The following is a 17,795-nucleotide window of genomic DNA, read 5'->3' on the forward strand; positions in this document are numbered from 1 at the left end:
CCCTGTATTCACACACTGCGTCTCTTGCACTCTTGAAGTTCTGCTCTCAACTAGTGCTCCACTTACACTCCTTCACCACTGACACTGCACAAAAACACCGCTCATCCTTAACCCAGACACCCAACTGCTCACACTTACAAAAAATGTTTTATTATTCACATAGGCGAAACCTATTGCATTTGCTGATGCTTGTTTTAAATGTTATTGATATTTATTATTAATATTTTTGTTAATTAATCATTAATATGTTTTTTTATTTAATTAATGAGTATGTTTATTTAACCCCTATGCTATTCTACATATTCCACACTGTTACACTCACTGGAGTTGGAATAGTAATTTTAACCCTAACGCTATCCAACACTTTCCCTACTGTTGCTCTCACTTGAGTGGGAATAGTAATTTTAACCCCTACGCTGTCCGACACTTTCCCTACTGTTGCACTTACTGGAGTGGTAATAGTAATTTTTACCCCTAAGCTATCCAACACTGTCCCTACTGTTGCACTCGCTAGAGTGGGAATAGTAATTTCCACCCCTACGCTATCCAACATTTTCCCTACTGTTGCACTCACTGGAGTTGGAATAGTAATTTTAACCCCTACGCTATCCAACACTTTCCCTACTGTTGCACTAACTAGAGTGGGAATAGAAATTTTACCCCTACACTATCCAACACTTTCTCTACTGTTGCACTCACTGGAGTTGGAATAGTAATTTTAACCCCTACACTATCCAACACTTTCTCTACTGTTGCACTCACTGGAGTGGGAATAGTATTTTTTACCCCTACGCTATCCAACACTTTCTCTGCTCTTGCACTCACTGGAGTTGGAATGGTAATTTTTACCCCTACGCTATCCAACATTTTCCCTACTGTTGCACTGTTTGGAGTTGGGATAGTATTTTTATTCCTTCCGCTGTCTAATAATTTTTGTGTTATTTAAGTTAATGTAGTTTATTATTAATTTTAAAAATATTGAAAATAATTGTCATTTTTTAATTGGTTATATACCATTATTGAATTTTTATTTAGATTATTGTTTTATGTGTAGAGATGTATTTGTAATTTATAAGATATTTTTTAACAACTTATAAGATAATAAAATTATTATAAAAAATATTATCAGGTAAGTATATATATTATATGTCATTTGTATTTGTTTAGTTATTTTTTCCACTATATATATTGACTTGAAACGCGTCTGGCAAGTTGCAATACCGATTTTCTGATGACATCTTTGAATACCTGTATGCAGCCATCATGTGCAATAGAGAAACGATATAACCTACCTGAAACGGCTTTTCCTCAAGGGGTAACTTTCTTTCGAATTATGTGAAGCGGCCTGCCTCGGTCGCGGAAAAGCCCAGCTGTTAACACAGCGTTCCTTCGGTGCAGTTAAGTAACGTCGCCAATGAAGGAGGTTGTTTTTCTACATGAAGGAGCAAGTATGCAGCAGAATACTGGAAGGTGTGCATCCCCCCACTGTGGGTTACTAGGAATAAGAATGACTCAACAAAACGGACCCACTGGAGTAAAACAGTGCAAACTAAAAGGACCAGAAGGCCTGTGAAGTGGCCACGGCCACTGGGGCGGTGAATGTCGAATATAAGTAGTTGCAAGATACCAGTTTTGTGAAGCGATCCTACTGCTGCCATTGAAGAAGGGTCGTAATTGACTTGAAACGCGTCTGGCAAGTTGCAGTACCGATTTTCTGATGACATCTTTGAATACCTGTATGCAGCCTTCATGCAATAAGGAAACGATATAACCTATCTGAAGCGGCTTGTCCTCAAGGGGTAACTTTCTTTCGGAATATATATATATATATATATATATATATATATATATATATATATATATATATATATATATATATATATATATATATATATATATATATATATATATATATATATATATATATATATATATATATATATATATATACATATATACATATATATACATGTATATATATCAGTTGTCATTTTAAACATTTTAAAATATTTTTAACTATGTTTATTTTAAATATATGTATTATTTACTTGATTTTACATTATTTTTATAACTTTAAAAAAGGCGATATTTTTAACAACGATATTTTTTATATCAATATTATTTTTTTGATATTTTTATACTTACCATAATGTAGATAGGATTTCGATATTTTTTACTTCGATATTTTTGCGTCAATATTTCTGTAGGTCGATTTTCTGTCTGTCGATATTCTGTCACACATTCCTGCAACTGTGAGCTACATTTGAATGCAAGCCGCTTTCTCTCTCTATTTCCCTGTAAATAGCAGGTTTGTCTGTGTGCTGGCCTCACTTTCTTTCCCTCCCCTTGCCCCAAACCTCTTTCCCAGCTGGAGTTCCATGCTGGATGTATTTGTTCTGCCCCATTTCCCTTCTTCCTGGGATTGCCAAATTCACGGAAAAATATGTCAACCGCACTCTCTCAAACATTGTGGAATCCCTTAGTTTGCTACACCCCTCCCAGACAGGATTCCGCCCACGTCAAAGTACTGAAACTGTTCTGCTAGTGGTGGTAGAGGAAAGCAGAAAGATCCTGGACTCAGGAGTGTCAGCTGCCATCATACTCCTTGACAATCGATACGGTGAACCATTGCATCCTGTTTCACTGTCTCAGAAACAAAGGAATAGCTGCCACAGCACTGCAATGGCTGCGCGCCTTTCTGGAGGGACGTTTCTTCCAGATTTTTGATGGAGATATGAGTTATAAAACCCTGCCTTTGCTATGTGGTGTCCCTCAGAGCTCATCGCTTAGCCCAACTCTATTTAATATATATATGGCCCCTCTGGCGGCAATCGTGGCCCCTTTCGGAATCCATATGGTGACCTACGCCGAAGACACCCAATTGGTTGTAGCGCTCAACCAAGGCTACACAACAGACTAATGCCCTTCAAGCATGCCTAACAGAAGTCTCTTAGTGTATTGAGGCGTCCCAGCTGAAGCTCAATGGTGAAAAGACTGTGATCATGATCCTGGGCAACCCCTCTAATGTGACACTAGGGACCATGTGGCCAGCATGCATGGGCTCATCCCCAGTCCACAAAATCGAAATAAAGAGTCTGGGCATCTGGTTACACCAGAACCTGACATTCAAGGTGCAAGCAAGGAATACGGTTGCCAGTTTTAGCTTGCTTGCAATGGCCAGAAAAGTGCTTCCTCTCTTTCCTCCCCAAGCTAAGAAAGTCCTAGTCCAAATGCTGATACTCTCAAGGATAGACTATAGAAATGCACTTTACTTGGGGGCCACAATTGCAGTAATCACTAAACTGCAAACAGTCCAGAACGGTGCGGCTAGAATACTGTTGGGAATAGCAAACCGCATCTCCACCAAACCTGTCCTTCGCTACCTTCACTGGTTGCCAGTGAAAGAAAGAGTTAGCTTTAAAGCCCTCTGTGTCGTCCACAAGTCCCTGCAGGGAAACGGGCCACCTTTAATCTCAACCATGATCCGCCCCTACAAAGCGAGTAGGAAACTCCGCTCAGACAAACTCCACTTAGTTGAAGTCCCTAGAATTAAGAGGTCCAGAAGCAGCGGTCATCTCTTTTCCCTCAATGCAGTCAAACTCTGGAATGCACTGCCTCTTCACCTCCGCAGGGAACCCAGCCACGTTGTTTTCCGAAAACACCTGAAAACACTTTTGTTTCCCTACAAAACCTCCTTCTTTGATTACTAGTTATGCTCAGCGCTGGGAGGCCTCTGGGAAGCCATGCGCTATACAAGTGTCCCTTTCATTTCTTTCATTTCATTTCAGCCTTGTAATAGCAGTGGCTAATCCGGTCCAGGCAGCCAGGAGGCCTCTCCCTGCTGCCCTTCCACAACCCCATTCTCCACTGCTCCATCTAAGACCGGTCTCCTGCCAGAACCCACCCAGCATGTTTGCAAACCATAATTCATGTCACCAAGTACCCACTGCTGCACATGGTTATGTGTAAATGTTCATCAGTATGTTTTGCTCCTGGGTGGCTGTTCGTCGTAAAACCTTGTGTAAGTTTGAGCCTGTGTTTGTGTTGGTCTCTTTGTTGCCAACAGTTGGTCTGACTGTTGCTCGTATCGTATGCACTCTTATTCTGTGCTATTGTGTACATACATTAGTCAAAAGCCAAACCAATTTCCTTAGTCACTGCTTATTTCACGCAGGTAAACAACCACAGAGGGCCTGCAATTCTGTATAATTTACTGCCATCCTTGGCCGACTCATACTTTATAACCTTGTCAAGCCATGCAGGGAAAATTCATCTGTCCTCTCTGTTGGCGGTCCATTTAGTCGAGTCGTCCCCGGTAATCTTCTAAACCTGAAACAATGATGCAATGCTGTGTTCAGTCTTTCTCTACATTGGACCGCCATCATCGTAATATGGATGGCGATGCCTGGGAGGCAACGCCACCATATTGCATGTCTTTTCCGCACAGTAGGAAATCAGGCAGATTGCCTACCTGCGGCAAACTGGCGGATGGTCTTTCCGTCCACCTGGGTCCCCACCACCATCGTAATTTGACATGTTGATATGTTGGGCAGGCGGACGGGAATGGTGGGAGGATCACCACCGCCCGTCCACCCGCCATACTAATAGACCCCTTAGTTATTAATTAATGTTAATTATTTGATATTTATTTTGGGTAATTGTTTTTATTTTTGTGTGTGTTGTTTTTACTTTTAAAGGGGGAAAGGGTGGGTATTAAATACATTTTAATGTAATTATTAGTAGGTAATAGTAATAGCTTTTATTTTTAAAATACGTTTTAATTGTGTTTTATAATTTTATAGTTTAATTTAGGTGTGTGTTGTGGATATTATAATGTTAAAGTGTGTGTAGTCAATTAAGGTTTATTAGTTTTGTTTACTAATAATATTTTTTAATTGATTATTAATTATGTAAATAAATGTACTTAAAAATGTAGAAGTGTTTTGTTATTGGTGTGGTGATATAGGGTAGGAAATAAAATAAATACATTTATGTTTTAATACCTATCTTTGTTTGTAAGTATTTTCTAGTTTAAAATAATTATTTTTTGTAAATGTCTATTATTTTATTTTATATCATATTTGTAGGTTTTTGTTATATGTTATCCATACTAATATAATAAAGAGAGAGCCCAAACCTTTGAGGCGGATAATCTCAGGAACCACAGCACCAATCACAACACCCAATACAGTGTTAGAAAGGGCAGTTGCAGCAGAAGGACATAGGCTATGCAGACGCCCACCATATACATTTAAAAGGTAAAAGAACCGTGGCAACAAAGTAGTCCCTTGTGGGCGTGTCTGCTTGACTCCACACCACTGGAGTCAAGCTATTCAGGCTGATGAAGGCTGATAGCCAGAAACCGGTCCTTGAATGCTTGATTCCGGTCTGGGAAAGACATGGCTTGGTAGTTCGGACTGGACTGTTCCCATGAGGCACAGGGTCAGAGCTGATTTGCATATAGCCAGTGTCTAACCCAGGGTGGTGTGGAGTGCAAAAAAACAATGGATTTAGGCCCAGATCCTTGTACTGGGGTGAATGTATGACATTGTTCTACATTCTGTCCATCAACTGTGTTTTTTGCAATTTTCACCCCGAGTGTGCTGGGTATACTCAGACGTGAGTCCCAGGCTCTCCACACCACTGGAGTCAAGCTATCCAGGCTGATGAAGGCTGATAGCCAGAAACAGGTCCTTGGATGCTTGATTCCGGTTTGGGAAAGACATGGCTTGGTAGTTCGGACTGGACTGTTCCCATGAGGCACAGGGTCAGAGCTGATTTGCATATAGCCAGTGTCTAACCCAGGGTGGTGTGGAGTGCAAAAAAACGATGGATTTAGGCCCAGATCCTTGTACTGGGGTGAATGTATGACATTGTTCTACATTCTGTCCATCAACTGTGTTTTTTGCAATTTTCACCCTGAGTGTGCTGGGTATACTCAGACGTGAGTCCCAGGCTCTCCACACCACTGGAGTCAAGCTATCCAGGCTGATGAAGGCTGATAACCAGAAACCGGTCCTTGGATGCTTGATTCCGGTCTGGGAAAGACATGGCTTGGTAGTTCGGACTGGACTGTTCCCATAAGGCACAGGGTCAGAGCTGATTTGCATATAGCCAGTGTCTAACCCAGGGTGGTGTGAAGTGCAAAAAAACGATGGATTTAGGCCCAGATCCTTGTACTGGGGTGAATGTATGACATTGTTCTACATTCTGTCCATCAACTGTGTTTTTTGCAATTTTCACCCCGAGTGTGCTGGGTATACTCAGACGTGAGTCCCAGGCTCTCCACACCACTGGAGTCAAGCTATCCAGGCTGATAAAGGCTGATAGCCAGAAACCGGTCCTTGGATGCTTGATTCCGGTCTGGGAAAGACATGGCTTGGTAGTTCTGACTGGACTGTTCCCATGAGGCACAGGGTCGGAGCTGATTTGCATATAGCCAGTGTCTAACCCAGGGTGCTGTGGAGTGCAAAAAAAACGATGGATTTAGGCCCAGATCCTTGTACTGGGGTGAATGTATGACATTGTTCTATATTCTGTCCATCAACTGTGTTTTTTGCAATTTTCACCCCGAGTGTGCTGGGTATACTCAGACATGAGTCCCAGGCTCTCCACACCACTGGAGTCAAGCTATCCAGGCTGATGAAGGCTGATAGCCAGAAACCGGTCCTTGGATGCTTGATTCCGGTCTGGGAAAGACATGGCTTGGTAGTTCGGACTGGACTGTTCCCATGAGGCACAGGGTCAGAGCTGATTTGCATATAGCCAGTGTCTAACCCAAGGTGGTGTGGAGTGCAAAAAACGATGGATTTAGGCCCAGATCCTTGTACTGGGGTGAATGTATGACATTGTTCTACATTCTGTCCATCAACTGTGTTTTTTGCTTTGTGATGTGGGCGTGTGCTGGGGGCTTGACAAACGCTGGGGGCGTGTGGTACGTTCCGCTCTTCATGCCATGTCTCATATCTTGTGCTAATCCCACCCTGCTCCCTTTAAATGCCCCTGCCCCCCATAATCATAACCCACCCGTACTCCTTAAAATACCCCAGCACCCTTAAACACTAACCCATCTTAACCCTATAAATATACCCTGTACCTCAAAACCCAAACCTATCTCTAAACCCTAAAAATACCCCTGTACCCCAAAACCCAAACCTAGCCCTGAACCCTATAAATACCCCTGTACCTCAAAACCCAAACCTACCCCTGAACCCTAAAAATACACCTGTACCCCAAAACCCAAAACCTAGCCCTGAACATTAAAAATACCACTGTACCCCAAAACCCAAACCTACCCCTGAACCCTAAAATACCCCTGTACCTCAAAACCCAAACCTAACCCTGAACCCTAAAAATACCCCTGTACCCCAAAACCCAAATCTACCCCTGAACCCTAAAAATACCCCTGTACCCCAAAACCCAAACCTAGCCCTGAACCCTAAAAATAACCCTGTACCCCAAAAACCAAACCTACCTCCTGAATCCTAAAATACCCCTGTACCCCAAAACCCAAACCTACCCCTGAACCCTAAAAATACCCCTATACCCCAAAACTTAAACCTAGCCCTGAACCCTAATAATACCCCTGTACCCCAAAACCCATACCTATCCCTAAACCCTAAAACTACCCCTGTACCCCATAACCCAAAACTATATCTGAACCCTTAAAATACCCAAACACCCCAAAACATATACCTCAGTACCCCAAAACATATACCCCTATACCCATACTTACCTTATCCAAACATTAAATAAAAACATGCTTTTATCATTCATGCATTTAAAACGAATTTTGTTGTAAATGTATGCGTGGTAAAAGCATATCAAATGTAATGCCTGCGTTATAATGGCATTGCGAAGTCATGGTACTTTCGTAATGAAAGTATGCAGACTGATAGTATGCTGAAAGAAAGTTGCAAAATAATGGGTGTTTACCCTCCACCGGTAAGTACATTGGTGGCACGGCGGCCCACATCTCCAGCAACATGCTCATATATTTTCACCACCCATTTGAAAAATGCACAGGTCTCTCTCATTGATTGCCAGCACCGACATACACTTTTAGACACACCTCCCGCCACAAGTTCTAGAATTGCGAACTTTAGAGCTGGGGAGCTACGTTCGAATCAGCTCAACATCCTTTGATTCCAGGCAAATCGCTTTGTCTCCCCGTGCCTACCAGAAATGAATGTGTTCTTCTGTGACGTAAATTGTGCTTGTGCCATGTTGTCGAGTTCGCGCAATATAATATTGCAAGGAAAAATAAAGTAGGGAAACTCGAGTTCACACACTACTGAACGCGCACTCTTAAGTGCACCAGCAGTGCACTGTGAATCAGAGCGTTCCACAGGCCTGTCACAGATAAGAAATGCTATCAAAACGAAATCCTACAAAACAGTATACTACTGGCCGGCAGCAATTTATTCCCGGACAACGTCGGGACGGGCTGCTAGTTAATAATATAATATGAGTTTCTTTTTATATGTTTAATATATATATATATATATTTTTTTTTTTAATGTAGTTTATTGTTTACTATTATTTTAAATTTTTTATGTAATTTTTTTTCCAAGTGTTTCAGTGTGAATAGTATATTTTTTCCCTCCGGTATCCAAACCTTTCCCTACTGTTGCATTCACTAGAGTGGGAATAGTAATTTTTACCCCTCCGCTATCCAGCACTTTCCTTACTGTTGCACTCACTGGAGTTGGAATAGTAGTTTTTATCCCTCCGCTATCCAACACTTTCCCTACTGTTGCACTCTCTGGAATGGGAATAGCAATATTCACCCCTCCGCTATCCAACACTTTCCCTACTGTTGCACTCACTTGAGTTGGAATAGTAAATTTAATTATTTTGCTATCCAACACTGTTCCTAATGTTGCACTGATTGTATTGGGCAACTTAAGTTTAATTTTTTTTTGATAGTTTAATGTTTTAATTTAGTCTAGATTTTTTAAAATATTTTAAATTATTGATATATTTTATATATATATTTTATTTTTATATAATTTTAAAAATTAAAAAAAAATAAAGATAATAGTTTATTAATTATTTCAAAGTGTACATATGTATAAACTATTATTTTTCTGTTTGTTTTTTAAATTAAGTTTATTTGTAATATTTTGTAAAGTGTATATTAAATTTAATTTATTTTGTTAAAATTAATATTGAATATATGTAATATATTTTTGATTCAATATTTTTGTACTGACCTGTATAGGTATGGGAGTCGATATTTTTACAGTCTATATTTATATTTTGAACATCGATATTCTATCAGTGAACCCAGTGCCTGTGCTCTCTCTTTAAACTGTTTTGTTCAACTTGGTAATCCCAAATGGTAAAGTCTTTACCCCCTTATAAGTCCCTAGTATATGGTACCAGGCATACCCAGGGCATTAGTGGTATAGAGGTCCCCAGGGCTGCGGCATAGTTTTCTGCCACCCTGGGCAACCCATAGAAACTACTGACAGCAGGCCTGCCATTGCAGACTACATGATCAGTGCAAAATACTCAAACTCAACTGGACTGTGCCCTCACCATGTGTGGCACAGTCACATACACTGACTCTAATATATGTAAGGCAGCTCTAAGGTAGGCTTCATCAGACCAAGAGGCAGGGTCTATTATATTAAAGGTGTTGACATACAGGTGCAAGCCTGTATGTCCCTATAGTAGTGGTACCCATTGGAAACTACAATATGTGATAGCGCTCCATAAGATAACATGGTCTCTCTCAGGGCTGGCAGCTCCATTATGACAGCACTAAAATACATCATGTTTGATATCAAACAACATGTCTTCTCACCCCTGACATGATTATCGTGCACTGGGTGACGTGGCATGCACCCAGGTCACACCTTAGAGGCAGCCCTCCTAGTTGCCCCCAGCTTTACTGTGCTCTGGCTGTCCAGTCCCACTTTTGCGAGTCTGCTGGCACAAACACAGGATTCCAACCCCCTTTCAGGCAGTTTGATCACTCCCAGGAGTCAGAATCAAAGGCTGGGCAAGAAGGAGGTCACACCTTCCTGCCCGCAGCTGGCTAGTGAATTTACACATCAGAATGGTGAGCTTCAATGGCAGCACTGTCTCTGATATGCATCTGGGCTGTCCCCCTGAGGAGGACACAGCCGTCTCCTTCCCCATATACATTTGCTGCCTGGCAAGGTGAGCAATTAGCTATGCAGGAGTTGTATACCTCTATGCAGGAGTTGTACACCTCCAGGAAGGCTGGGCACACCTCTGTGGTGGTCAGTCTTATCAGTGCACCTGAAACTGACTTATGCAACCTTCAGGAGGACAGAAATAATGGGTTCTGGGTAGAAATTGGGACTTCTACCATTGGATGTGATCACCTCGCTGGAAGACTAGTTGCATCAACTAGCTGCCCATTCACTGACACACCCCTAAATCCAGGATTTAAGCATGCACCCTGACACCAGAACCTCAGATCTGAACAACTTACTTCAAAGAAGGACCAAGAGGAGACCCATGTTGCAGACAACAGGACTTTGCCCACCACACAAAGCAATAGAGGGATATTTTGTCAATGAAGCAACAGACTTGGAATTGAGTGAATGAACCTCGTCCTTGGCTAAAACTCAACACTTCCAAAGAGTGGTAAAAACACTCTCTGGATCCAAAGAATCACTTGCCTTCGTGCCATAATGTGGCGTATTGTGGGAGTTGTAGTCTCACCTGCTCTAAGTTTCAAGCCACTGTTTCTCCCCCGGACCCAGTGAAGCTCCAGAAGCTTTTCATTTTGCTTGCCGCTGCCAAGGTTTGTTGGTCATCAATGCTGTAACCGACTAACCCCACTCGACGCTGCATCTACAGAGAACACTGTGTAACCATCATGTGACATCAGCAGCTTTGTACCTGTTGTGTTTTTGCATTTTGTGTCTTGCAGCACAGTGTAATTTGTAAAATCAGCTCCACCGAGACCCCTGTTCAGCACCAAGAACAGCCAGAACAACCGTGCACCGGAACTCCACAGGCTAGATAAAATGTATCTGACTGTTGTGGCTTGGTCCTGGGGCCTGCCTGACGATAACCCTATAAGGGTTCCAAATATCTTGATCTCCAAGGAACTGATTGTCATTTCGCTATTGACCATATTATAATTTTGTCCATGCATATTACTGCAAATATTTACTATCTATTGCTTCAGAAATCTATAATTTGGTTATATTCATGCGATTCTATTTATTTCAGTGTCTAAACTAAGATAAAATACACTCTATTTTTATAAATTTGTGCCGGGTTTTCCTTGAGTCGTGCCAATTACTTGTTGCCCATGTTGGTACTCTGAAACGCTTAAAATGTTCCTCTAGTAAAGCCTGACTGCTCTTTGCCACTCTGCCAAGACTGAGATGAGGATTTATTAGAGTGAATCCAAGGACCATATTTGGGGTATTGTGATAATATTTCATGGTACGACCACCCAGCCATATCACATAATATTCCACTTCCTACAGTCAAAAGCAACTATTAATGTCTGGTACACTCATAAAGATTCACATTTGAGCAGATTCGCCATCCTCCTGCCACCACAGGCAACACCCTTGTTCCAACCACTAAGCAATAACCATATATTTATTTCTCCAGAAATTGTTTATGCCTGCAGATTTTCCAGTGCTGTAAATTCCATCTGCTGGGCTTAATGTCCAGAGATCTTGATTATTCGAATTAGGATCTGCCCTTTACACCGACCGGTGGTAGTGTTACACAACTCAATTGAACTTTGATGCACCAAATAACTTTGTTACTCAGGCTTGTGTGTTCATGTCTTGCCAAAGAAGACCTACCTGACTGGTCTAGAACACTTATGGCCAAGACAGAAAGCGAACACAGTTATAGCCATTTCGGAAGCATGCTCGTAATCTTCCTTCGGGAGGGTATAAGTTGCCTGTTTTATGAGGACTAGGGGCTGTATTACGGTAAATGCAAATTTTCATTGTTTGCACTGGGTGCATCTTTAAAAAGGTATGCTGGGGTCAAATAGTGAAAATGGCCCGTATTACCATGAATGCACTGCCCCTAAGGCAGCAGCGAACTCGCGCTGCCCCCAGGGCAGCACATTCCAGTGAAAAAGCAAAGTGGCTGCTTTACAGCCACTCTGTGTTTTTACAGTGCAGGCGGCAACCTGCCTACACTTTTAAAGGGGATTATAGCTCCCCTTGCAGGCGGGTGCAGTCAGTTACTGCGCCTGCCTTCAAGGGGATGCTTTGGGGGTCTGTTTCCCCCTCCAGAGGGCTGCCATCAGGGGGTGCACTAACAGGGCACCTTTTAGATGTCACGCTCTGAGTGTACCTCCTGAGGGCTTCTTTGCCTCTGAGCCCGCGTCTGTAATACGTCGCAGGAGCAGAGGCAAAGCTATTCCCTCATTTGCAAGGGGTACGCCAATGCAAATGAGGGAATGCAACCTGCAGATAGCTCTGGTGCTTTATGTGTGCCAGCGTTACAAGCATCTACGGCCCCTTCTGTAATACCAAAGTGCCCAAAGTGCCCTGGGGGCGCGCAAAGCTGGTGCGAATGCTCATTGGCATCCCGGGGCACTTTATGGGACACTGTGTTCTGGAATACTGTCTGAGGTTTTCTGTAAAGCTGCTGGGTATAAGGGATTGTAAATCTAGAAATCAGACTAGTAAAGAGGGCCTTCCTTGTCGTAATTCGCAGGCTGCAGTGTATGTAAGAGTGCGCCATTGATTGAATTATATGAACAAGCCAGTAGAAAGAATATATATTTTTCCTTATGTTTTCTAGACAAGCCTGAATTTATTGACACCCTCTGTCCAAGCTCTGTTACAATGGTGGAAGGGACCGATGCCACGTTTGCCTGCCAAGCCATAGGAAATCCCGTTCCCTTCATTGAGTGCATCCGAGAAGGAGGAACTGGGATATTCACAAATTGGAGCCACGTCACAAGAGAACATTTTGGAACTTACCAGTGTTATGCCCACAACAAGCATGGCTTTGATGTGAAAAATGCGACGGTGACCATAGAATGTAAGTTGTGGTCTTACAAAATTTTGTTGCACACCATTAATGGATTTTTAATGGCACACTCTTTCAGTTATATATTGACAGTGGCTTAGAGGCTGAAGAATAATGCAGCTCTGCTCCAGCTAATTGCATGTTGTCTGTATTGCAGGGTAGGACAGTAAGATGAGTGGAAATGACTGAACAGATACTTTTTATTCACTCTAAATTAATCTGGTCACATTCCTTTCCATCACATTTTGCTTCTTTGCAACTACGGGAAGGGATCTACCACATGAAAGACAGTCTAAAAAACAGACATACATATAATACTTGTAAATCCCTAATTATTCTTTGGTGACAGCCAGTGGTACATTTGTAAAAGAAGCCTGTGCCAGTACTATTATATGTCGGCGTGCCAAATACCAAGGCTACATAATCTTGAATCCCCGATGCCTCTTTAATCCACTACCAAACACTCTCTTCCACTTTAGCTCACTCTTGCAGGTTGCTGCTTTCTCCATTTGTGACGTTTTTTCCTTCTTTCTCTTCCTCCGTCATTCCACTTGCTCTTGGTGAATGTCTGATATGGAAAAATAAGTGCCAGTCTCAAAGGGATTGCCTGTGCCCCCACCGGCAACCACAGGCTCATAATAAGCACTGGTGACAGCTAATGAAACCACATTTAAATGCTATGGGTAGGTTGGCTTAAAAGGACCAAACTTTCCATCGGATCTGAGCTCACTGATGTAGTCTCCATAATTATGACACTATTGGATGTTGCTTGCTTTAGAGTAACTGAAGTGCCTAACATACTTTCCAACTTTCTATAACCAAAAGGAGGTAGGATTTTTCAGGTTTCAAACATGCTAATAAGCATAATGATGACAGTATACGATCTCCAACCTGCCAATGACATCACAAGAATCTACATCATTTGTTGTGCCCAAGATCAGACCTCAAGCGGTCAGTGTGGCCTCTGATACAGAGCACCTCACTATCATGGGGCTCGAGGCTACATTGATGCCACGGTTACTTACTGGTCCTCTTCTTTACTCCAAGTATTGTCTTCCTTGCCATATGATTTATGTAGTGAGCTTGAGCTCCACACCAGAACCCTCCAAAGCAAATTAGCATCCCATGCCTCCCATACCTCCCCAACATGGCTGACCCCTGTCACCCTTGACCCAGTATAAGGGGAGGGTCGACCCACCCCACTTCCTGTAGAACTACCAAGCCCAAGAACCACATGAAGCCAATATCCAAACAGGTAGGGAGGGAAGGGAACTAATGTGGCGAGGAAGACAATACTCGGAGTTATGAAGATTAGTGGTAAGTAACTGGGGCATTACCTCCTCGTAAGTCTTCCTCGCCACCAGAGTTACATAGTGAGCACATACCCAAGCCCAGTGGCTTCTTGGAAACTCCCAAGAAGTGACAGACAAAGGGAAATGAAAAACAGTAGGTTTAATCCAAAAAATAAAACAGTTGGAAAACAACCAAGAAGAAGCACAGAAGGTGTGATCATCAAGAGCCGAAAGAACCAGCCCGAGAACCGTCTCAGGATCCTACAGAAGTACCACCAGGTAGTGATCCATGAACATGTGCGGGGAGGACCAGGTAGCGGCCCTACAGATATCTTCAGGCGAGACCCGTTTGAACGTGGCCCAGAAGACAGACAGACCCCTGGTACACCTACCATGCACCCGGGCAGACACCTCAGAACCGTTTGCACCATTGACCATCAAGATAGTATGCTTAATTCCTCTACTCAGGGTGGAGAGATAAGGCTTATGATTGAGAGAAAACAAGGATCCCCTGGGTATTAGTAATACACAGACTCCTAGGGCAGGGTAATAACCAATGTGGGTGGAAAATCCTAGGCCATCAGCAAAGTGCGTGACCAATGAGTCTAGGACCAGTGGTGAAAAGAATTATCGAAAAATGGCATGTATATTAAAAAATATATATATTCAATTAACATAGATAACAAAGTAGCATATAAGCCTCGCCGGTCAAAAGGCCCTTTTGACCGGCGAGGCTTATATGCTACTTTGTAGCTCCTGGAACAGCACCATCTTGCTGCTCGCGAGACGTCTTTCGCTCATAGTTACCATATAACCCTTGGAACAGCACCATCTTGCTGTCGGCAACTATTTGCTTGCATTAAGCCACTAATTACTCCCGGCATTCCGACCCGTCTTTGGATCAAGGAATAGAAATGTATTGCGATCTAAGAGGCGCCATCTATATGCTCTAAGTAATGATTATGTAGTAACATCCGGACTCCTTTACCAATTGACATATTCATATACATTGGGCCTCAGAATCCACGTTTGAAGATATTAGTGACATTCAGCTGATATCTGTACAATGACCGCATAAATTATCAATGTGGTTCCTTTTCTACATATTTAATCATGTATTAGCCTTTATCAAGTGGCCCTGACTATTTTAAGAAGTTATCATCGATTCTTTTGTGCTAGTGAATTGAAAGACAACACTGGGAATAGTTTCATCTATGACTCCGAGGAAGGCGTTTTTTTCTCTGCCGAAACGCGCGTCGAGTCTTTATAATTAATTCTTCAGTATTTCTTGTGTCATCTTGAATTCTGAATGTATAATCACTTGCAACTTGTTTTGATTTATATGCTGATATGATGTACATGTTTTATACTTATTGTGTTTGAATTTCTTTAAAGATTTTTTATATATCACAATTTTATTGTATCATATAGTTTGACTTATGTGTTTGAGTCTCTATATGATTTTTATCTATGTTAATTAAATATATATTTTTTAATATACATGCAATTTTTCGATAATTCTTTTCACCACTGGTCCTAGACTCATTGGTCACGCACTTTGCTGATGGCCTAGGATTTTCCACCCACATGAGATAAGGCTTATGACCAGACCTGACAGGACCAAAAGTGACAAACAAGTTGTCACAGCAGCAAAAAGACTCAGTCTCAATTATTTACTCATGGACTAAAGTGGTCTTCAGCTTTCCCCTTGCTTTTGTCCACTAGCATTGCACTGATTTGTCTCGAACCAGCCACTATGTTCCCTTTATGCCTTCTTGTTACTCTTCGAACCTACATGGTGTCTTACTTCACCTTCCATACGCAAGTCCACCTCTTAGAGGCAGCGGCACTCATTATCTGCCTATGACATTACGAGAGAGGAGGCGCTAGAGAAAGAAGGATGAAAAGAAAGCACAAGGATACATTGAGCAAAAGAGAGTGAAACATGATGACTTGTGGAGAGAGAGAGAAGAAAGAGGGAGATGGTGGGTACTGAGGTATGAAGAGTGAGAGGAAAGGAACGAAGAGAGAGAGAGAGAAAAAGAGGAAAAGAAGGATATGAGCCTGAGATATGAGGATCAAGAGTCATAATGCCCCGGTCAAAAGTGAGGATGGTGAAAGAAAAGTTCACCCTAGAAGGAGAGAGGTAACTAAGAATGGAAGAAAAGAAAGGCCAGGCATAGAAGGAAATAATAAGTAAACAGACTCGTGTAAAGAAATAAACAAGTGTGAGCTGTAACTAGGAGTCACATGCAGGCCAGCGTGGGGTTCTTTGGGTGCCTCTCACCTGCACATCTGCTGCGCTTGAGACAGCAACTCAGAAAGCAGGCTCTCATCACACCAGTGCAGACCTGGCATGGGATACATACTTTATGCATGTTACAGACATTTACAGAAGTCTCCTGCAATATTAAAACTACACAACTATACACAGCATGCTTCTCAGCAGTGCTGAAGAGCAGAAGATAGGGTTGCACCAGGGGCCCACGGTGAGGGGAACCCGCATCTCTCCTTTACCGCGCGGACACAGGCTTGTGGGACCATTTTCCTTCCTTGCATTAGGGCAAATTTCATCCATGCTTGACCACAGCATCCCCTTATCAAAATGACTGGCCTTTACCGCCTGATCTGTGCTGGCAGATTTACACTCCAGATGCCCTGACATCCTACTACACCCTGTATACTGTTTGAGTGGGGATTGTGACTGTGTGTGGTCTTTAAACTTTCCCTTGGACCCTTTTTCTATCTGTTGTGTTATATCTTACTACACCCCCCAGATGGTGCCCTGCCTGGCGGAAAGTCTGGCAAGGCAGCAAAGAGGTCTCCTGAAGCTGAAGCTCCTCACTCTTTTCTCTCAGTCTGGCATATGAGGATGATCATGATGAAGCTGACGATAGTGGTGGTGATGATGATGATAAATAGCTCTATAGAACGCTACTGACACCTGAAAGGTTTCCTGGAGCTGAAGACTGACAACCTACAGAAGAAGAGTTAGTTCTGCTGGAATAGTCACATCTTTAATTGTTTACAAAAAATGGTGAGAGAAAAGGAAGAGCAGAAGCATATTCCTTTGCTTAGCTGCCAAATAAGAAAAAGGAGTGCGCGCCCTCTCTGGACTGAATGATATGCCGCATCATGAGGTTCAATCTCGATACCAAGTGAAGCAATCTCGGAGCATGGTACAGAGTGTACTTTACAGAGGCAACCAGCATTGTTAATAGCCTGATAGTTGAACCAAAGGACATTGAAAATGATACTCTTGTTGATAAGTAGTCAGTCTGATACCAAGATATGTTAGCATTGGGCGGGAGAGTGAGAAAGGGATTTTTGAAGCTCAGCCACAGAGTTATCTTGCGGAGTGTAAGACGGCTCAGTGCTTAATTTGAGGCGGTGGCTTCTGGTGCTCGGCACCAACAGTTAATTGCCAGCACCGGTGCTTATGACAGTCTGTCACATATTGGTGCTGTCTGGCTAATTTAGGTATGAGCACAACAATAGCTCTTT

At 42.4% G+C, this 17,795-nt stretch overlaps 1 protein-coding gene across 1 annotated transcript in view; it reads left to right on the forward strand.

Annotated features, from left to right (window-relative positions):
- LOC147748140 (intercellular adhesion molecule 5-like) overlaps positions 1-17,795 on the forward strand; it is a 235,233-nt gene that overhangs the window by 140,366 nt on the left and 77,072 nt on the right. The window contains exon 10 of the mRNA XM_086958983.1: positions 12,769-13,011. Coding sequence (XP_086815109.1) covers positions 12,769-13,011 — 243 coding nt within the window. The remainder of the gene's footprint in view (positions 1-12,768; positions 13,012-17,795) is intronic.

The sequence above is a fragment of the Lissotriton vulgaris genome, chromosome 1_1, assembly GCF_964263255.1.
Source record: "Lissotriton vulgaris chromosome 1_1, aLisVul1.2, whole genome shotgun sequence".
Lineage (NCBI taxonomy): Eukaryota > Metazoa > Chordata > Amphibia > Caudata > Salamandridae > Lissotriton > Lissotriton vulgaris.